The sequence below is a fragment of the Nomascus leucogenys genome, chromosome 22a (assembly GCF_006542625.1).
Source record: "Nomascus leucogenys isolate Asia chromosome 22a, Asia_NLE_v1, whole genome shotgun sequence".
NCBI classification, from domain to species: domain Eukaryota; kingdom Metazoa; phylum Chordata; class Mammalia; order Primates; family Hylobatidae; genus Nomascus; species Nomascus leucogenys.
Window position 1 is genome coordinate 83,163,459 of NC_044402.1, and position 23,615 is coordinate 83,187,073.

A 23,615-nucleotide genomic window follows, 5' to 3' on the forward strand; every position below is an offset into this window, starting at 1 on the left:
GTATTCTAGTGTTCATATTTACAGAACTTTCATAAAAATAGTGAAGGCACTATTTAAAGATTTTATTGTATTTTGAGGATCCTTTATATACTTTTATCAAATATTGATTACATTTTATTTCCCCCCAATTTTGAGATCTCTTGGGTAAAAGCGATTGTTGATAGGAGAGATTGAGAGTATTAACCTAAAGAGAGAAAATTATTTTCTGTGTAGCTAGACATCCTAGAAATTAAAGGGAGAGAATTAAAGAAAGAGGGAGTGAGGGAGTGTGTGTGTGTGTGTGTGTGTACAAGGATTTCCATATTTATCAATAGAGTCCAGCTCAATTAATTGCCTTCAAATGAACATGGTAATTTGGGGGAAAGGCAAATGCAAGTATTTTCATTAGGCTTAATAAAGGTAAAACTGCCTCATAAGGTTTTTTTGTCCCCAGATTGTTTGACTTCACAGACACGACTCAGGCTTAGTGGCATGTTGGTAAGCATCAATCATTTTGTAAAACTATATCACCATGTAAAAAAACACGTTTAGAAATTGATTTGAAACATTTTCTTCCCTTATTTCTTGAACATTTAACTCACCTATTTGTAATCTTATTTTCTGATGACTGTATTCATAGCTATGTATTTTTTCCTGAATAATTAGCTACGTTCAACAAATTTTGAAGTATCAATTCTAAGTGTCATTTACTTTTTAAGTATTCTGTAATTTATAAGTTCCTCTTCAACTGAAGTTACATGTTATTTTGTCATTTCCCAACTTTATCTTTTGTTGTTTTCTTTTTTAGTCATTTTTTTAATGTATATAGCTCTCATGTTATGGCTGGGAAGTAGCTGAGTGATGTTGATTTTTTAACACCATTGAAATACGGTTTGTGGCTTTGTGGCTTGACAAAGCCATACAAATTGTCAGTTGTGAAAATTGTGGAAATTCTTTGTGAGCTTGAATATAATAGTATCCTCTATGTTAGGTGTAATATTACATTTATTAGATCAGATTTATTCATCATGTTGTTTTTGGACTACATGATCTATAATTTCTAAGAGGGGTATATTAAAATCTCTACCATCAATCATTGATTTATCCATTTCTTATATTTCTGTCAGTTCTTCCTTTACATATTTTGACATTATATTGTTGGCAGCAGTATGATCATTATATCCTTTGGTGGCTATTTATTTCTCTTTGTGCATTATGGATTTGTTTACACAAATTCTGTTTTATTTGATATTTAAAATCACCAACTTAGTATGCTTTTGTTTCATTTCCCTTTCCTTATTTCACCCTATGCCTAGGCCTTTAGTTTTTCAACACTACACATTAGAATCACCTGAGGAGCTTTTAAAAATACTAAAAAAAAAAAAAACCAGGTCCCCCAGATCAATTAAATCAAAATATTTGAGGGTGAGGACTGAGCATTAGTATCTTTATTATTTTTTTTTAATATTTGGTGATCAGAGTGATTGGCCTATATTTTTCCTTTCCAGTAAAGTCTGTGCACTTTTAGCATCAAAGTTAGGCTGGCCTTTAAATGTGTTGGAAAGTATTCTCTCTTTTTCTCTTCTTTGGAAACAGTTTCTGTACAACTGGTGTTATTTCTTTCTCAACTTTTTTTTTTTCTTTTTTTGGTAGAATTTATCAAGAAACCATCTGGGCCTGAAGTTGTCTTTGAATCCATATTTATAGACTTTTCTCCAATCTCTCTCAGATAGATAGATAGATAGATAGATAGACAGATTTTCTACTTCCTCTATTTGGTAAATTCTGTTTTTCTAAGACTTTGTTCTTTGAAGCAAATGTGTAAATGTATTACTATAAAAATTGTACATAATATCCTATTTTTTATATCTCTAGTATCTATAGTGATGTTCTTTCTTACTTTCTGATCATATTTTGTGTGTATGTCTCATCTCTTTTATTCTTATTCTGTCCAAGGAGAGGTTTTTTAAGCTTTATAAGTCTCTTCAAAGTCTCAAGTTTTAGCTTTATTGATTTTTTTTTTTTTTTTACTGCCAGTTTCTTGATTTCATTGACTTAAATACAGTATTTCCTTCCCTCTACTTTTTTATGATTTAATTTGCTGTTCTTGAATGATTAGTTCATTGATCTTCAGGCTTTCCTTTCTAATATATGAATTTAGATTATAAATTAGTGACTACAGCTTTAGGTACATCTTCTATTTTGATATATATATAGTATTTTGATTATCAGTTCAAAATATTTTTTAATCTTCCATTTTTATTTCTCTTTGAATCACAGATTCTATATTTTTTCTTCCTAATCATAAAGGGTATTTTTAAAAGTAATTTTGTTATTTTTGGCTAGCTTGATTCTACTGTGGATAATGAACGTGGAATCAGTTTTTTTAAGTTAAGCCTTGTTTCATGGCCCAACATATGGTAAATTTTTATAAATGTTTCATATGCATTTGAAAATAAATCCTGTAATTCACAGGTACACATTTCTATAAAATCAGTTGGGTCCAGTTTGTTAGCTATGTTAATCAAATCCTCTAGATCTTAATAATTTTATTGTCTGCCTATTCTATCAATAACTGAGAGTGTCTTAGTATCCTCCACTACTTTGTGGATATTTCTATTTCCTTTGTTTCTGTCAATTTTTATTATCTATTTTGATGCTTTATTAGATGGATATTAATTTAGAATTGTATGTTTTCTTGGTGATTTGAATCTCTAACCTGATGAAATGACCCTCTTGATCTCCTTTCATGCCTTTTGCCTCCAAGTCTACCTTGACTGATACTACTATAGCTACACCAGCTTTCTTTTGCTTAATGTTGGCATTTTTCCATTTTTTACTGTCACCCTTACTGTATCCTTATATTTATTGCCTGCAATCAGCGTGTAATTAGGTTTTGTATTTATGTAGTTGCCATTTTTTATCTTAGTCCATTTACATTTAATGTTATTCTTGATATATTTGGCTCTATGCTTACCATCTTGTCAGTTTTATATTTGTCCTACCTGTTTTATAGTCCTTTTTTCTTTCTTTTTTGCTTCTTTTGGATTAATCAAGTGATTTTTAAAATTTCATTTCCCATCTCTACTAGCTCTTTGGTTACCCATCCTTTTATTGTTCATTTAATGGGTATCCTAGAAATTTTGTACATGTATCCTGACTTACTCATTTGCTACGTAACGCAAGAGTACTAAACAGAAATTATTTTACTACCTCTGAAACTTTGCTGTTGTAAATTTTAATCAAATATGTTTTTTTCTAAGTTCTGTCTTAAATGCAGTAAAGTGAATACATCTTAAGTGTACAACTTAATTTTTACATATATATGCTCCCATGTAACACCACCTAGATCAAGATCTATTCTTTCTTAGCTATTAATTGTTTGTGATTTTCTGAAGTTTCATTATGATACACATAGGTCTGAGTTTCTTATTTATTCTGATTGACATTAACTGGACTTCTTGATCACTATACGTTAATATCTTTCATCAGTTGTGGAAACCTGTCAGCTGGTATTTCACTTTTTGTTTCTGTCTCATTCTCCCTTATCTTTCTGAGATCCCAGTTGAATGTATGTTAGAACTCTGTTTGTGTACTAACTTGCCCAGTCCAGAAATTTTTTTCAGTAACTTAAGGTTATGAGAAATGTACTTTTTGTACAGGATTTTTGGAGCTCACTAAAGGATTAGCTTAGCCACTGTAGATGAAAACTAGGAAGATACTAACTTAAATGCACATTGTAGACACATACAGAGAATGTCTCATAAACTGTATAATTATTAAAAGGATAGCCATAATGAAAAGTCTTAAACAGTAGTTTGGTTTATTTTCTTTAACCTGAAAGACTATTGGACAGCTCACTTTCTATAAAAATTGTAAATGTAGTTTTTTGTGGATTTGTAGAATTATAAAAAGTAGATTTCTACTGTTAGGGAAAAACCATTTCTCAAGTTAGTACAATTTTTTGCACTTAATATTTCTAAATGTACTAAAAAGTAATTTATAATATTAGAAATCTACTTTTTAACTTTGCTGTAGAACTAAGGCATGAAGTTTTATGGTAGAAAAATTGTGTTTTTAGCTTAGTAAAGCTCTAAATCCCTTTAACTTTTTGCCTCCCATTTACAACATGGTTTGTTTTTTGTTTCTTTCCATTTTAGGATGGTCTTGTTAATGTAGGATGGATGGACTGTGCCACCCAGGATAACCTTTGTAAAAGCTTAGATATTACAACAAGTACTACTGCTTATTTTCCTCCTGGAGCCACTTTAAATAACAAAGAGAAAAACAGTATTTTGGTATGAATCACTTTAAACTAATTTCTTTACATATAATGTACAAACACCCTCAAAAATAATACATTATTTTTGTAAGCAGTGAGCAAAGAAATGAACAATTTATATTGTCTGATTGTGGAACCCTTATTTAGAACAGATACTTAATTTCTGAGATTCTTTTTAATACATGCTTCGAATTATAAAATTTAAGGATTATTTTTAAACTGACGATTACATTTCATTTAAAGTCATTACGTCTTTACATTTAAAATTACCTTACATTTAAAACCATTATATTTTTAAACCCCAAAAGTATGGAGTACATTCCTAGGTTATACGAAAGAGCATTTATACCATGAGTTTTTGTTGTTTTCTATTTAATTGTTTATTTTCTTTTTTTTTTGAGATGGAATCTCGCTCTTGTCACCCAGGCTGTAGTGCAGTGGTGCGATCTCGGCTCAGTGCAACCTCTGCCTCCTGGGTTCAAGTGATTCTTCTGCCTCAGCCTCCTGAATAGCTGGTATTACAGGCACCTGCCATCACGCCTGGCTAATTTTTGTACTTTTAGTAGAGATGGGGTTTTGCCATGTTGGCCAGGCTGGTCTTGAACTCCTGACCTCAGATGATCCGCCCACCTCGGCCTCCCAGAGAGTTGGGATTACAGGCGTGAGTCACCGCGCCCAACCTAATTGTTTATTTTCTAATGTTAAAAATATACATCAGTGGTAGTTTTGGCTGGGGCCTAAGCATTTTTCTAAAGCACCCCGTGGGATTCTGGTGTAAACTCAGTTTTGACATCTTGTAATGTAGTATACCTCCTTAAGTTTGAGTGAGGAAACTGAAGGTCAATCTAGTTGTCAAGGAGCTGAGATAAATAGTGGGATATTGGATGGGTCGCTACGGAATCCCAAAAGAAAATAAAGACTCTGATAAGACAAATCTCCCTTAGTTTTCCCTCTGTACTTTAATTCTGCTTTTTTAGATGTTGATAAAGATAACATATACTCATTTCAGAAATTCATATATGGCACAGAGCTGTAAAAGAAGATGCAAAATTCCCTAAAACCAAATCACTAATAGACAGCCACCATCAAATCTTGGTAAATGCCCATCCAGCTCTCTACTGAAATATATATGTAATTACTACTTTGTGCCAGCAATTCTCTAGTTTATATCTGTAACTCAAACCTCTATTCTCCACTCCAGATGTATTATACACATCCACCTATACATATATGTGTGGATGTGTGTGTGTGTGCTTGTGTATGTATATGTATGTGTGTACATACGTATATATCACTGCTCATTCAATGTCTCCCCTGGGATATTAGTGTCTCAAATTTAAATGCCTATAACCATATTCCCAATATCCCCCCATAAATCTGCTTCATCCAGTTTTTTCCCATATTATTTGATGAAAACTCTGTCCTTTATTATTCAAGCCAAATGCCCTGCAGTTATTCTTGATTTCTCTTTTTCTCATACCTTATAACCAATTCAAGAAAATCTATGGCTTTATCTTTAAAATGTGTTTATACACATCAAATGGATGGATGGATACAGATATGTAATTTTTCATAAATGGGATCATATAGTAGATTCTATTTTGTAATCTAGTTTTTTCACTCAGTGTATCAGGAAAATACTTTCTTATTTAAAAAATGTACATTTTATATGCATACTTTATTATTTTATAAATGAATATGTATACATTATCCTTGAAGTAATTAATGATCCCTGGATGGTAAGTCACTGACTAGAAGTGACATACTTAGTTTAATGAGTTCTTTCTTGGTGTGTGTTTCTACTTTCTCAAGATGATAAGCAATGTTGTAATGAGCAATCTTGTATCTTTATCCTTGTGCAGTTTTTCAGTTATCTGTTTAGAATGGGAGCACTGTGACCATTTTAAACTCAATTGGTATTGCCAGATTGCCCTCCGGAAAAGTTGTACTTGTTTATTCTGTGCCATCAGTCCACAAGCATTGCCTACACGCTGTCCAACAATAGAGCCTCTTGCCTTGAGTATTATAATCTCGGGACTTCATGATAGAAAATTACAAGGTCAAAGGCTGTCTGAGACAGGAAACAGAAATGAGTGACTCTGGAAATGTAATAACAGGGAGTGGTGAATTAAACACTACTTGTCCCTCCCCAAAAGCATTCAGGTTTGTTTGTTTGTTTGTTTTTTTGTTTTTGAGATGGAGTTTTGCCCTGTCGGCCAGGCTGGAGTGCAGTGGCGCGGTCTCTGCTCACTGCAGGCTCCACCTCCTGGGTTCACACCATTCTCCTGCCTCAGCCTCCCGAGTAGCTGGGACTACAGGCGCACGCCGCCATGCCCAGCTAATTTTTTGTACTTTTAGTAGAGGTGGGGTTTCACCCTGTTAGCCAGGATGGTCTCGATCTCCTGACCTTGTGATCCACCGACCTCGGCCTCCCAAAGTGCTGGGATTACAGGCGTGAGCCACTGCGCCCGGCCGCATTCAGGTTTTAAAAAGTATAAAACAGTATGCCGGCTAAATATATCTGGAAGGTGGAATTCAGAGGCTATATAAGACAGCAATCGTTTATAGGTGTAACTAACAAATTCTCTAACAGAAACAGGTTTATAATGAGATTCTAGTAGATTAATCACTGCAAGTTTATATGGGCTGTGTAATAGGCATTTTAGTAAAAGTCTTCATAGTGAATAGGACTAAAGTGAATAAGATGTAGAACTGAGGCGTGAAAGATTTGTTTTGGCATTTTAAGCTCTTTGATAGCAGGAACTATTTCATATAGACCTCTAAGAATGTTTATGCCATATATATATATATATATATATATACACACACACACACACACACACACACACATGTGTATATATGTATATTATACATATATATGTATGTATTTTTTTTTAGTTTTAAGAAAAGAATCTTAGGAAAAAAACCTGAATTTTTATTCTTATGTTGTACCTATTATTTTTAGCCATATGTTTGTTCTCATGTCTAGCATGATTAAGCTGTGGATTCCATGATTGTTCGTACAAGTTTTTAGTGAATTTTAGATCTTTCAAGTAATACTTAAACTGTTAAACATAGATGGTTCGTAATTAAAGACATATATTAAACTGTTTTGTCAACTTCCATATACATTTTCTTGATGTAACCATTGCTGCATTCTTTATAATAACAGCTGCGTCATTGAGAGACCAGCAGAGAGAGTTATATGACAAAGTATGCTGAGGATAAAATATTGACAGAAATAAAAAAGATTTGTTAGAAAGGCCTTTTATACTCATTTGTGTTTTAAATAAGAGACTCAGGCCGAAAACAAGTTTAAGATAAGATCTGTATCATTATATTTTACTCTAAAAACTCCTAAATGGTTTGGTTTTTAAATGAAAACCTCTATAATGAGCAATAAGTCCATTCCAATTTTGCACTTCTAAGTTCCTCTTAATTAATCTTAATTACTGGTTGGGGAATGAAGTGTCTTTGATAGTCTATTATTCTTCCTTCTAGTGTTATAAAAATTCTTAAGTGAATGTGTAAAACATTGGCATTCTGTAAAACATGGTTTGCATTAAAATTAAGCTAAACATAATGTGGTTTTTCTTGATGATTGGGAGGTCACTCAGGATTATTCTGAGGATTTTTATAGAATACACATCATAGGTAATTAAAAATTCCGTTAATGCAACACCTTATAATGGAATTTATTGTATATCACTATTTAAGAAACAGCTTAGTTATATAATATTTTTGATAATTGCCAAAATACACTTTTTTTTGAAAAAAGACATTTGGAATTGTTTGAAAAACTATTTACCTTCTATAATCGTTTTCCTAAAAATACTACATTGGAAATTGAAAAAACGAAAGATATCAAATATAATGAATATTTATTCAAAAAGATTACAATGTGATTTTCTTTTTCTAGTTTCTTAACTCATTGGATGCTAAAGAAATATATTTGGAAGTAATACATAATCTTCCAGATTTTGAGCTACTTTCGGCAAACACACTAGAGGTAATGTTTTTATTAATAATGATAAGTAGCAATGAATGTTTGTAACATTTCAAGTCTTAACATTTTAAAATCGGCATTTGTTTTATTCATCTCTAGAGAGAATTGAAAGTAGCAGTTTCAAAGGATTATGTATTAGTCAGTTGTAGGTTAAATTCTAATTGGAGATCTGGTGTTGCTAATTCAGGATGGATCTGTAGTTCTGGAAAACCTACTCAGTCCTGAAGGTGGGCTTCAAAAGGAACATCAGAAAAGGCAGAATTTTAATCAGAGCAACTTTCGATCTCATTCGTAACTTTTTGTTCTTGCTTACAGAACGGATTATATTGATTACTAAGAAGAAGTATTCAGTTTATGGATAGAATGCTGAGAAATATTGCTTATGGTAGAATCAGTTTTTTTTCTATTAGGTTGGTGCAAAAGTAATTGCAGTTTTTGCCATTTGAAAGTAGTGGCAAAAACCAGTTACTTTTGCACAAAACGAAATACTTCCTAACCACAGATCTTTTGAAGTCTGTATCACTACCAGATCTTATCTGCTAAGCCTGAAAAAGCTGACAACTTTGCCAACCAACTTTTTAGCTATATGCTCTTAAAATCATGTATTTGTTTTTGGCAGTCATCTACTTTAAGATTTTATAATTTAGTGACTAACCCTCCTGTAATATTTGTTTATTTTACGTAGTATTATTCTAAGTAAACTACAAAATAAGAGAATGAATGGGTCCGAATTTTAGACAGTATTTTGAAATAATGGGTAGGGGAGCTAAAACTAACTTTAAGTCATAGAAATGAAGATTAGAACCCTTAGAATTTCCCATCTCTGACATTTCCTTTTCTTTATCACTTTTAAGGATCGTTTGGCTCATCATCGGTGGCTCTTATTTTTTCATTTTGGAAAAAATGAAAATTCAAATGATCCTGAGTTGAAAAAACTAAAAACTCTACTTAAAAATGATCATATTCAAGTAAGAAAAATGTATTCTGCCTAGCCTTCTGCTGGTGTACTTTGTTGTTAATTTAATACATATAATTAAATTTTAAATAACATAAAAACTCTTATTTGAAATTATAAGAAGCCTATAAGTGCTTTTAGTCTTGGTTTGTGCTTTCTTTTCCTCTTTTTCATTAAAAGTTTATATGTTATCTGAAAGTGGTTAATTTTCATTTATTTTGGCATTTGATAAACCTGTATCATACAATTTTTCTGGAATGCATACTGTAAGAGGTTATCTTTCCATTTTTTAAATTCTTATTACTTTATATAAGTAATTCTTGGTCATTGTTTAAAAATCAGAACAATAAATAAGTATAAAAATAAAGCAATTATCTAAAAAAAATCACCCATACTCTTAACATTGTTCATAACCCTGCTGTGTATTTACTCTACATAACCATTTAAACATTTTGTGAGTGCCCATATGCATATGTAGGCATATGTGTATGTGTGCACATGCATACATATTGTAACGGCCATTGTAATAGACATACACATGTAAATTTATATGTCTGTGTTTTAATCAAAATGGATTCCCTATATGCTTTTTTTAAACTTTTGCCATACAGCAATATCATTAACTTTTTCACAGACCTGTAAAAATGCATATATATGTATATGGATGTAAAATCTCTATATCCATGTGCACATGTATATCCTCCTTATTCCCTAAAGGCTACATAGTGGCTTACTATATGGTTATGCCATAATTGGTAATCCTCTCTTACTGATTTTATGTTGTTTCCTTTATTTTTTATATCAAATGATGCAGAACTTGTCTTTAGTATGGGAAATTTTCTTTTCTTTTTCTTTTGAGACAGAGTCATTCTGTCACCTAGGCTGGAGTGCAGTGGCGTGCTCTTGACTCACTGCAACCTCAGCCTCACGGGTTCAAGTGATTCCGGGTTCCAGTGATTCCCTCCTGAGTAGCTGGGACTACAGGCACATGCCACCAAGTCCGGCTAATTTTTGTACTTTATTAATAGAGACTGGGTTTCTCCATGTTGGCCAAGCTGGCCTTGAACTCCTGACCTCAGGTGATCCGCCCACCTCAGCCTCCCAAAGTGCTGGGATTACAGGCATGAGCCACTACACCTAGCCATATGGGAAATTTTCAACTCAAGGTTATGTTTTCTTAAATGGTTTTTATTCACATTACTAGAGTCCTCCAGAAAGTTTTATCAGTTTATAATCTCACTGACAGCACGTGAGTGGCCATTTCTCCATGCTGTGCCTACCATGGTTCTGTCGTTCTTTATAATCTTCACAATTCCGATAGGCCACAAGTGATATGTTAACAATATTTACTTTCATTTAATTGCTTTCAACTGGTTGGGGGAAAATACTTTTTCATGATTATTAACAAATCATAATTGTTCTCTAGTTAATTTTCTCTTTATATCTGTGGCCCATTTTCTTTTTTCTGATGGGATGTTTGTCCAGCTTTTTCTTTCTGTATTTCTTTTTTTTTCAATGCAATGTAGTGTCACTCTGTCAGCCAGGCTGGAGTGCAGTGGTGTGATCTCTGCTCACTGCAACCTCCACCCCCCGGATTCAAGCAGTTCTCCTGCCTCAGCCTACCAAGTAGCTGGGACTACGGGTGTGTGCCACCACGCCTGGCTAATTTTTGTATTTTTAGTAGAGACGTGGTTTCACCATATTGGTCAGGCTGATCTCAAACTCCTGACCTCAGGCGATTCAGCTACCTCAGCCTCCCCAAGTGCTGGGATTATAGTCATGAGCCAATGCACCTGGCCCATCTTGTTTCTTAATGGATCTTCTGTCTTAAATGCCACAGATTTGTTCCTGGTTTATCATTTGGCTGTTGTGCTTACGCTTTTCTTTTTCACGCTGTTTGAAAACATCACTTTTTTCTTCATTATTTCTGCTTCTGAAAGTGATCTCTTCTCTATCTCAAGATTATATAAACATTCTCTACATCTTCAAAAAGTAGGTTTCTGAAATAACTTCATATTTTCTTGGGAATTCCTCAGGTTTTTTTTAACACTCTAGGAAGCATTTTTTGACTAAATTGAGTCTTAGTATTAAATGTAAATGAATTATTTCTGTGTCATATTTTCATAGCCTATTAGCTTCTGTTTAAAAACTGTGTCGTTAGGGCAATGCCATTTTTGGATTATCATGAATATTTACAAATCAAATGGGTAAGACAGTATTTTTATCAAATTTGACCTTCTTTTTCTCCTTTAGGTTGGCAGGTTTGACTGTTCCACTGCACCAGACATCTGTAGTAATCTGTATGTTTTTCAGCCGTCTCTAGCAGTATTTAAAGGACAAGGAACCACAGAATACGAAATTCATCATGGTAAGAATGGAAAAAATGATAAAAAACTTAGCTTCATTTTCAAATAGAAGTTTTCTAATTGTGCTTTTTAAACTTATTTTGTATGGACATGCTTATTGTAAATAACTTTTCTCAGTAAATATGAGGACAGGTATTTTGAATTATATGTAGTCATTTTATTCTCTTTACCCTTCTTTTTAACATAAATGCCTTTTCTCTATTCAGTATTTTGATCAGGGTTTCTGGTGATAAGTCAAGCTAGTGAGAAATTTAAGTCCTGCTTGTTCGCAAAAGTAAGCAACACCTGCAGTTTATATTCCAGCTTGCCATGTGTATCATCTCAGCCATTATAGGCAATTTCCAGACACTCTTTTGGATTTTTCTCCCACTAGACTTCCAGACTTCTCCATTAACTGCCTTGTTATCTTTCTTGCATTTATAATTTTATTTCAGCTTATTTGGGACTTTAGCTCTGCATTCATGTGAGTTCAGTCTCAATTCCAAGAGTTTGGACTACAGCAGAGTCCTTGTCCTGAAAGAGGTCAAATATAGCAAAAGAAACACACAGACTACCAACTACCATACAGTTAAGTGAATAACAGATACCGATGAAATGCCCATTAGCACCTAGCACTGCTTTCAATGTTGAGGATATAAATTTGTAAGACATGAACTCCTTCAAGAAGTTTAAAGTAGTGTAGTAGGGAATGGAGGAGGGAGATCCATAAGAAAACATAAAAACTTTAATGGTCATTGTATATTAACTACAACAAGATCAAATAGACTTCTGCATAGTAGAGGTCAAGAAGTGGTGTTTGAATTGAGCATGAAGTGCTCAATTTCCCCAAGCAACTATAGGGGAGAAAGAAGTGAGACCTCTAGGCTGGAGGAACTTTATAAGCAAAGGCTTGGGGTAAGATAACCCTCACAGTAACTACTGTTTATTCACTGCTGTCTACAAGTCAGACATTCTGCCAAAAGCCTTGCATACCTGATTCGTTTTTATCTTTACAACAGCCCAGTGAAGGAGAAAATGGAGACTCAGAAAGGTTAAGTAACCTGCCCTATGACAGACAGCTAGAAACTAGCCATGGTAGATTTTGAATCCAAATTTGTCTGACTCCAAAACCTAGGCTTATAGCCATTAAACTGTACGATGCACTAAAAGTGCTAGAAATGACTAAGTTTTAATAATGGAATGATATGCTTTTTTATCTCTGAAGTAGTTCTCAGACCCCCCCTCTTCTCTGCGCTTACTGCTTTGTTTCAGGCCCATCATCTCCTTCATCTATTATAATATTATCCTCTGGGAGGATTGCTTATCTCCTAGGCCTTCTTCCTTAAAATCGATTCCTTGTTTTGTTAGCAGTTATTACCCATTCTTGTGTCACTTTTCTGCCTTGACTTTCCTTATTTCTTATAGCATAAGCTTCAGATTCCTTAGCATAGAAGCAATAATCTTGTCTGTTTTGCTTACTGCTCTATCTCCAGCACCTAGAATGGTGCCTGGCACATAGTAAGAACTCAGGAAATGTTTGTTAAGTGGATAGGGTATGTTCAAAGTCTGACTCTGCCAGTTTTTCCAGTCTTAATTCCCACTGCTGCCCCTCCAGATAGTCTTAGCTCCAGCTACCTTTGGATCTTTGTGAATGCCATGTTCTTTTACTCCTCCGTGCCTTCACACATGATTTTTCCTCCTGCATTGTAATCACTCCTTCCTGTTCCACAGAATATTTAGCAAACTCCAAATTGCCTTTCAAAACTTAAAGCAGCTTCTTCCCTGGGAAATATATTATGAATCTCCAAGCACTTCCTTTTATGTGCTCTTACTAACTTTGTAATAGAACTTACATTGTTTCTTTGGATTAAAATAGTTATTGAGCATCTGCATGTACCAGCTACAGTACTCAGGAATAGGAAAAAATGTGAACTATACTTAGTAATCTCTAATACAAAGATCATTGTGGACTATTAGGGGAAACAGACAAGTAAATGGACAAATTTTTATTTTTTATTTTTTTATGGACAAATTTTTAAAAATGTTTGCAGTGGAGAGTATTTATTGTCTATTGCTTAGTAGTAAATTACCCCAAAACTCGGTGGTTTAAAACAAACATGTATTAATTCACAGTTTTTGGTGGTCAGGAATCTGAGAAAAGTTTAGCTGGGTAGTTCCAGACACGGATTTTCTCATGAGGTTGCATTCAAAATACGCAAGGGCTATGGTCATCCGAAGGCTAGACTGGCTACAGGGTCTGGTTCCAAGCTTACTCCTGTGATTGTCAGGAGGCCTCTTATGTCAGGAGGCCTAAGTTCCTCACTGGCTGTTGGCAGAGGCTTCAGTTCCTCCTCATGTGGGCCTTTGTAGGGCTGCTCTCAATATGGTAGCTAGCTTCTCTGATAGTAACAGAGATGAAGAGAAGTAGATTTGTAAAAGACCAAGAATGCAAAATCAGTACTACTTGGTGACTGTTGAGATGTGTGGGAGGTCAAGAGAGAGACAGAGTTAAGAATAATACCTATGTTTCTGACTTGACGAAATTGCAGTTGAGTGATTGTATCGTTCAATGTAAGTGGACTGTGGTAGCAATGTAGAAAATGGATTAGTTAAGGAAGGCTGGGTGAAGAAACACTACTTAGGTTATTGCAGAAGGCCAGACTGAGTTCAGGCAGTAGCAATGGCTTGGAAATGGTAAGAGATGGAATGGATAGAATTATTATGATACAGGGCAGAGAAAGAAGTCAAGGCTCACTCTGGGGAATTATATTTAGGCACATAGTGGATAATTATGTTATTGCCAAGATAAGGATGGTGAGAAAAGGAGCAGGTTTGGAGGAAAATAACACAGCCTCAATTTGAATATATTGCCATGTGTCAATGACAGAGTCATCTTCTGAGAAATGTGTCATTAGGTGATTTCATTGTTGTGCAAACATCAGAGAGTGTACTTAAAAAAAAAACTAGATGGTGTAGTCCACTACACATCTAGGCTATACAGTATAGCCTGTTGCTCCTAGGCTACATCTGTACAATGTGTTACAATGTACTGAATACCATAAGCAACTGTAACACAGCAGTAAGAGTTTGTGTATCTAAATGTATCTAAACATAGAAAAGGGGTAATGTGTTGCACTACAGAGTTACAACGGCAGCACCATCACTGAGACATAGGAATTTTTCATCTTCATTATAATGTTATGGGACCCCATCATATATGTGGTCTACCATTGCCTGAAATATCATTTTGCAGGACCGTATTGTGTTTGACGTGTGTACGTGATATCCAAGTACAGTTTTTCACTGGGCAATTGGTAATACGGGTTTTGAATTCTTAAGAGAAGTCTAGGTTGTAGAAAACGATTTAGGAGTTAGGCCATAGTAATCACTGAAGTAAGCATAAATAATTTAAAGAACCCTATAAAAAGTCATTATTCTACCTCTGAAGATGAGGGAACATTTCAAAGAGATTTTGACTTTTTGAGACGGAGTCTCACTCTGTCACTAGGCTGGAGTGCAGTGGTGAGATCACTGCTCACTGCAACCTCCACCTCCCAGGTTCAAGCAATTCTCCTGCCTCAGCCTCCTGAGTAGCTGGGATTACAGGTGCGTGCCACCATGTCCAGCTAATTTTTTGTATTTTTAGTAGAGGCGGGGTTTCACCATGTTGGCCAGGATGGTCTTGATCTCTTGACCTCACGATCCGTCCACCTCGGCCTCCCAAAGTGCTGGGATTACAGGCGTGAGCCACCGCACCTGGCCAATTTTGACATTTTTAACTAGTCCAGGAAACAGAAGAGTGTGCAAGAAAAGGGTGCTCCTATCAGAGCTAAGCCCTGTATAGTATACAGAACACTAAAACCTCACCAAAATCAATTTGTTCATAATTTATCTTCTTTAGTATTTTGAGTATTAAAACTTTGAAATGTCTCTGCATACAAAAAGCAGAATTTGGATTTTAATTTCTCTCATTCACTTTGAAAGGAAAGAAGATTCTATATGATATACTTGCCTTTGCCAAAGAAAGTGTGAATTCTCATGTTACCACGCTTGGACCTCAAAATTTTCCTGCCAGTGACAAAGAACCATGGCTTGTTGATTTCTTTGCCCCTGTAAGTTATTTTTATCTGTCAAATTCTAACATTGTCAGATTTTCTCCTGTTACGGCAAAAAGACATTTTCTAGATAACTTTGAATCATTAGTACAAGAACTGTGTCATTCCATTATGGCCACTAATGCATATTGCTTTTAAATGAGTGCTAATGTAATTACTCCTCCAGGGAAGGTTTGCCACTAAATACGGTTTGTTTTACTTAGCACATTACTTGTTGCAGAAATGATGGGGGGTTTTTTTGTGTCATTTGGCTCGGTGCTTATGAATATTTTCTTTCCTAGTGGTGTCCACCATGTCGAGCTTTACTACCAGAGTTACGAAGAGCATCAAATCTTCTTTATGGTCAGCTTAAGTTTGGTACACTAGATTGTACAGTTCATGAGGGACTCTGTAACATGGTAAGGCGAAGTATCAAAAATTATTCTAATTAATTTTATAAAATGGAGACCTTTTGGCTGTTTATTAAAACACTAAAATAACTTAGAAATAATACATCTTCTATTTAGACTAGTAACAAATTATTTAAACAAATAATTTTTTTAGAAAATGGTATCGAATATGATTGGATTAAACCATGAATAGCTAATCAGCGGATTGAATGTAAATAAGGTCTTATTTATCAAACTCGGGCAACTGTTTTCATTAACTTGATAAAATGCTTATATGATTTTCCAATTATTTAAGATCGTTATATTTCTTTAATATTCTTGACATTTTATAATTTTTTTCCTTTGGCTTTCCTCATACTTCTAAATATATTTGCTGGAAAGAAGTTAAAACAATGAACAAGCCTTTTGAAATCTTTGTTTAAATGAAAATATTTTCTCAGGTAAATATTCACTCCTCAGTTGCAAGAAGAACTAAAAATTATATACCGTAGAATGAAAGTACGTAATATCACCTATAAAATACTCTTGGCAAAAAAAAAAAAAAAAAAAATCAATCCTATAGTAGATCTATCTCCAGATCTATTAGTCTTTAGGAAATTGAATGACAAGGGAGTGTATTAAGTGACACCATGGATATGAAATCTGCACTTCCCAGTATGCGAGAACTTTACAGGACAGACACCCAGTTTATTGGCCAAATACATTGTATATAGTGGAGGAGAGATTAAAAAGACTTAAAAGACTATCAGTCAAATATAACATTTAGACTTTGTTTGGATGCAATTTAAACAAACCAAGTGCAAAGAAAGAGATAATTGGGGAAATGTGAACACTGACAAGATATCTGATGATTTCAGGTAATTATTGTTAGTTTTTGACAACAAAATGATACTGTGGTTGTATGGAGGGGAGTCCTTATATTTTAAATATATTGAAATATTTGTGGATGTAATTATAGATCATCTGAAATTTGCTTTAAAATAATCTTGGGGGTAGACTAGAAAGGGAGTATAAGTGAAATACAAGTAGCCACGAGTCAGTGATTATTGTAGCTATATGAATACATGAGAGTTTGTTGCTGTCTACTTTTGTGAATGTTTTAAATAACTCATAAAAAACAAAATGTTTTAAAAAAACATAGATGGAGAAAAAATAAAGAGAAAAAAGAAATGGGAAGAGGAAGGAAAACAAAAGAAAGCCGTAAATTTTTGGAACATCATAGAAGTTTAAGCTAGCAGCAGTGGCACATGCCTGTAGAAATTTCATTAAAATATATTTTTATAAAAGGAAATAAATAAGCCCTTTGGTTTTGAATGTTTTCTCTGTAACTTTGAAAGAAATGCCAACCAAAGATACGAAATTGATGTGATAAACAATAATTATCTTAATTTTAATTTCTTTAGTTTTTTTTTTTTTTTTTTTTTTTTTTTTTTTTTTTTTTTTTTTTTGAGATGGAGTCTCACTCTGTTGCCCAGGCTGGAGTGCAGTGGCACCATCTCGGCTCACTGCAAGCTCCACCCCCCAGGTTCATGCCATTCTCCTCCCTCAGCCTCCCGAGTAGCTGGTATTACAGGCACCCGCCACCACGCCTGGCTAATTTTTTGTATTTTTAGTAGAGACGGGGTTTTACAGTGTTAGCCAGGATGGTCTTGATCTCCTGACCTTGTGATCCTCCTGCCTTGGCCTCCCAAAGTGCTGGATTACAGGCGTGAGCCACTGCGCCCAGCCAATTTCTTTAGTTTTTCTACTTTTCATCTTAGCTCATTAAACATATGTGAGTTCAGTGTAAGGGTTTAAAACTATGATATCCGATTTACCTGGAATAGAGGCCAAGATTCACTACTCACCAATTAGTTGCCACTCACCAATTGGTTGACCTTGACCAAGTTACTTAGCCTCTCAGTAACTTAGTTTCCTAATTTATACAGTGGGTTTTATAATTTTAGCAACTAAGTATAATTGTTGTGAAGAATAAATGAGAAACTACATGTTAAATGCTAAAATAATGCTCAACACATAGTTAAATTTTAGCTGTAATTGCTTTGTCAGTCAGTGAATTATTTGAATTTGCACACATTTTTCAAGACTAATATAAATGTTTTCATTGTTTTTTCGAAAATTATTTTTGAATCCTGGTCAAAGATTCCAATTTGCTAATGAGTACTTAAAACTTTTAAGAGTGCAAAGTTCAGCTACAGCAAATCCACAGACAAGGATCTCTTTATAACTTTTTAAAAAATAAAAATAAAAGCTTTAGAGAGATGCTTCCTGGGCTGGTGCCCATTTTTATTCTGAGAAGGAAATTAAGCATTTCCTACTATAAAGGCTATCTTGAAGAAAGAATAAAAAGGGATTACATTCATAGGGCATGATTCATATTTCTTTAACCTAAAATATAATTAGGTACCCCCTAATTATTTGTGTCTTTATTCTTGCTGTTTTATTTCCTGATCATCATCTATTTCTAGAAAAAGTATTTATTATGGTTTAAAAAAAAGACTTAAGCTAGAGATATAGCCTATTCTTTATAGCCTCTTCTTACCTTGGTTCAGGAGAGTAAAAAGGGACCATTCGTGTAATTACCCCTGCCGATTTCTCAATGTTTCAATCCCTATGGTTTTCATGGCTAATGGAGCAGCTATAAATAAGGATCAGGTATTCATCAGTATTTAGCAGTATTCATCGTTATGAGTCCTTTGCTAAATTTGGTGAGACTAAAATTTTTGTCACCAGAAATTTAGAAATGGGTTTTTAAAATCTTGTTCTTGTTACTTAAAGGCAAACTTGTTATAAATTTGTAACAGGTGAAATCTATAAAATCTTTAATTTGTATTCTCCTTCCTATCAGTATAACATTCAGGCTTATCCAACAACAGTAGTATTCAACCAGTCCAACATTCATGAGTATGAAGGACATCACTCTGCTGAACAAATCTTGGAGTTCATAGAGGTATTTCAAATTATAGACTATGTGGCTAGAAATTTGTCTGTTTTTATGTAAATCCTGTATGAATATTTCATATTGTTTAATAGGATTTATTCTTTTCATGGCCAAACTATTTTCTTTTTTCTTTCTTTTTTTTTTTTTTTTTTTTTGAGACAGAGTCTGGCTCTGTCGCCCAGGCTGGAGTGCAGTGGTGCAATCTCGGCTCACTGCAAGCTCCGCCTCCCGGGTTCACGCCATTCTCCTCCCTCAACCTCCTGAGTAGCTGGGACTCCAGGTGCACGCCACTGCGCCCGGCTAATTTTTTGTATTTTTAATAGAGACGGAGTTTCACTGTGTTAGCCAGGATGGTCTTGATCTCCTCACCTCATGATCCACCCGCCTCAGCCTCCCAAAGTGCTGGGATTACAGGCATGAGCCACCGCGCCCGGCCCCAAACTATTTTCTGACAAAATGATTTTTAAAGAATTTTTCTAATGTTTTACTCTTATTATATACTTGTCTGTAAACTCAAAGTAAATCTGTGTTTTATTTGTTACCTGGTATGTACAGTGCCTTATAAACAATGGACACAATTATTTATTGAACATATGCAATATATTTTCACCTTGTCACCCCTTTGCACTGTTTTCTCTGAAAACAAGTGTCCGGCGTCTACAGCATCTTTTTTTTTTTTTTTTCCCTCAGTAACACTCTTGATTGAAATACTTACAGGGGCCTCCTAGAAAAAAAATGAAAATTTCTCGTTTATTATTATGCATTTGATGACCCTCCAACCCTGTGCTACTCATCTGTTCCTCCTCCTCTAACGTAATGTTTTGTGTTGTTTTCCCAGTGAAGCTAGCCTCTTCATCAGTATTACCTGATTGTTGTAGGCCGAAGCTTTGTTAAAATATCATTTGGAACAAAGAATCTGTAGAAAGGTGTAGTATCTCCAGTCAGAATGTCAGAAAAATGAGATAGTAGGCTTTCCGTTAGTAATTAAAGAATCATTTCCAAACCAATCATTCTTGGTTCTAGAACAGAACTTTATGGCCTCTGTAGACATCCAGGCAGCCCTTGAAACTCTTGTATTATCCACGCAGAAACTTAAAGTTGCCTCTTTTCCCTGCCTGTTATGATTTTAGTGATACATAGAGATAAAGGATAAATAGACCTTGATTTTTTACAAAACTGATGAGCAAAATCCAAACTTAAAAAATCTAAGTTAGGTTTATTTTCATTTTTTAAGATAATTCACATTGGATTTCTTTTAGCTATCCTTAAGCATCTTTTGGTTTCTCAAAAATGGGAACTTTCTAAAGGACATACACAGATTGAGCACCCCTAATCCAAAAATCTTAAATCTGAAATGCTCCAAAGTCTGAATTTCGTGTTTAGACTTGGGTTTCATTCCCAAGATATATGCAAATATTCCAAAATTCAAAATTCACAATACTTCCAAGTACTTTGGGTAAGAGATACTCAACCTGTACCAACAATTTGCCAGGAATATATGAACAGCTATGCTTTATATATATGTTATAATGGAAGCTATATTCTCTTCAGGATCTTATGCATCCTTCAGTGGTCTCCCTTACACCCGCCACCTTCAATGAACTAGTTACACAAAGAAAACACAACGAAGTCTGGATGGTTGATTTCTATTCTCCGTGGTGTCATCCTTGTCAAGTCTTAATGCCAGAATGGAAAAGAATGGCCCGGGTATAGTAAAAATCATTTATTTTAAATCTTAACATTTACTAAGAATGTTTATTTAACAGAATTATTTTGAAACTGATGTGAATGAACCCACAACTAAATTATTACTTAATAACAGTACTGATCATACCACTTTGATTCCAGCTCTGTTTCTGTCTGGTGTGTGAATGGTATAGCCTACCCTTTTTGTGTGTATAGCATCTGGTACACTTTTATTTTTTGGTTGGGTAGGGGGGACAGAGTCTCGCTCTGGAGTGCAGTGGCGCAATCTCAGCTCACTGCAACCTCAGCCACCCTAGTAGCTGGGATTACAGGCATGTGTCACCACGCCTAGCTAATGTTTGTATTTTTAGTAGAAACAGGGTTTTGCCATGTTGGCCAGGCTGGTCTTGAACTCCCGGCCTCAAGTAATCTGCCCACCTCTGCCTTTCAAAGTGCTGGGATTACAAACATGAGCCTCCGTGCCCAGTATATCCGGTACTTTTGACTAAACTGTTGCCAAGAACCCAAAAATTTACCTCATATTTGTTTCAATTTTTTCTAATTTTTTTTCTGCTTTATTTTTAGAGCTTAAAAATATCATTTCCTGACATACCGTAGGACTTAAAAGTAAGAAAAAAAAGCTTTCAGCATGTGTATTTAGAAAATTTCCTGAAAATAGGCACCATGTTTTAAGTTGTAGAAGATTGGAAACAAATCACTTAAATACCAGAATGGAAAATGCAATTTCTACTTCACATTTATTTACAAGATAAAAAACTAAATCTGAGTTAAAGTGATTTCTAATATCTTAACATTTAGGATTACATATTTTTGTGCTCTTTTCAATTAAATTTTTAAGTTCAGGTGTGAGTCAGTATAACACATTAGACACCTACAATGCTTGTTTTCATTGGAAAGAATAATTCTTTGAAATATTGCAAAGACTTTCATTAGTTTCTAGCACTTTGAATTTTAGAAGTACATAGTTTTTTCTCATGTAACAGATAAATGAAGTAAATTGTTTAATCTGCAATAATTTTAGTAAGTACTTAATTACAAAATTAGATTACAAATTCATTAGTATAAATGGTCTATTATATGTTAAACCCTTATCCATTTTTATTGGGTGAAAGTCACTGATAAATAATATAATAACTATTTCACTGTAATAATATAATGCTTATTTCTTTATTGCAAACATATGTAAAAAGTTATGGAGGTAATCCGTTTTTTCTTTTGCAGACATTAACTGGACTGATCAATGTGGGCAGTATAGATTGCCAACAATATCATTCTTTTTGTGCCCAGGAAAACGTTCAAAGATACCCTGAGATAAGATTTTTTCCCCCAAAATCAAATAAAGCTTATCAGTATCAGTAAGTATTCTCTCATATTTGAAGACATTTATTATAATTATTTAATTATACACTTAACAGTTAAGTTACCTGAACAAAATAAAAGTTAACCCAACAAATATTTGTTGGGAGCCCACTACGTAAAGATAGTGTGTTAATGAACATTTCAGAAGATGAAAAGAGAGTATTGAACAGTCTCACTGTGCATAAAGCTTATAGTCTAGACAAAAAGATAAGGAAAGGAAGAGCTAACATTTATTAAGTCCTTATTTGGTTTCAGGTACTGTATTAGATACTTTACTCACCTTATTTCCAATACTCAACATATGCTCTGTGAACTAGGAATTACTACCCTTCCTACTATTACCGAGAAGTAAACTGATTTTCAGACCTTAGAATCCAAGGTCTAGGAGTTATCTACGGCTTAGATAACTTCCCCAAGTCACACAGCTGCTAAGCTGAAGTTGAGATTTGAACCCAAGTCTGTCTCAGCACCCATGCTGTTTCCACAACACCACGTGGTATTTCAGGTAGAAAACTCAAATGTAAGGTACATATGATGAATGTTACTAAACAAGTAAAAATGAACCATGGATTTCAAGGGAGGAAAGGGTCACAACTATGAGGAAATTATGAAAGACTGCATTTTGTAGGTAGTTTTTGACATGTGTCTTTAAAAATGGGTAGGAATTTGACAGTAATAACTTGAATAAAGATTCAGAAACTAAAACCCTTGGACATTCTGAGTTTTGGAATTCCCGTAGGTCTACAGGAGATGTCCAGTAGACAGCTAGACATTCTGGGCTATCTGGGGCATAAAGATACCAAGACTAGAGAAAAATACATTTGTGAGGCCTTATAACCAGAATTTGTAGCTAGGTATATCTGAGAAGAGAGATGCCAGATGAAATCAATCGATATAACTTATTTTTTAAATTGCTACAATAAGATTGTTTTCTGAATACATCCAATAATAGAGAATCCTATTTACAACTAACATCTTTTCTTCTCTCAGCAGTTACAATGGTTGGAATAGGGATGCTTATTCCCTGAGAATCTGGGGTCTAGGGTGAGTAATTAAAATATATATCATTGTATAAAATAGATTCAAAGCCATTTACCCCCCTTTTATTTCAATAGTTAAATTTACTGTGGGTTAAGGTTCTAGCATTTTAAATTACTTAGTAAAGGATTATATTAACCAAGATAGTACTGTACTTTATTACATTGCCATTCCTTGACATCATTTTTAACTTAGAAAGTATTACAATATTATTACATTTTATATGTTTGGTTTTATATAATGAAAAATGATTTTGATCCTTTGCCACAGACTTTTACCTCAAGTATCCACAGATCTAACACCTCAGACTTTTAGTGAAAAAGTTCTACAAGGGAAAAATCATTGGGTGATTGATTTCTATGCTCCTTGGTGTGGACCTTGCCAGAATTTTGCTCCAGAATTTGAGCTCTTGGCTAGGGTAAGTCATACCTGTCTTAAGTTGTAGCCACATTCATGTTTTAGTAAGTAGATGAAACATTGTAAATATATAATTTTTAGG

The 23,615-nt window shown here is 34.2% G+C and overlaps 1 protein-coding gene across 2 annotated transcripts in view; it reads left to right on the forward strand.

The window, feature by feature from the left end:
• Positions 1-23,615, forward strand: part of DNAJC10 (DnaJ heat shock protein family (Hsp40) member C10) — a 59,519-nt gene that overhangs the window by 16,020 nt on the left and 19,884 nt on the right. For both annotated transcript variants that reach the window (XM_030802738.1, XM_030802737.1), the window contains 12 exons: positions 434-477; positions 4,140-4,277; positions 8,181-8,270; positions 9,122-9,235; positions 11,476-11,590; positions 15,552-15,679; positions 15,964-16,080; positions 18,920-19,021; positions 20,564-20,719; positions 21,941-22,074; positions 23,069-23,122; positions 23,387-23,534. In XM_030802738.1, coding sequence (XP_030658598.1) covers positions 434-477; positions 4,140-4,277; positions 8,181-8,270; positions 9,122-9,235; positions 11,476-11,590; positions 15,552-15,679; positions 15,964-16,080; positions 18,920-19,021; positions 20,564-20,719; positions 21,941-22,074; positions 23,069-23,122; positions 23,387-23,534 — 1,340 coding nt within the window. The remainder of the gene's footprint in view (positions 1-433; positions 478-4,139; positions 4,278-8,180; positions 8,271-9,121; positions 9,236-11,475; positions 11,591-15,551; positions 15,680-15,963; positions 16,081-18,919; positions 19,022-20,563; positions 20,720-21,940; positions 22,075-23,068; positions 23,123-23,386; positions 23,535-23,615) is intronic.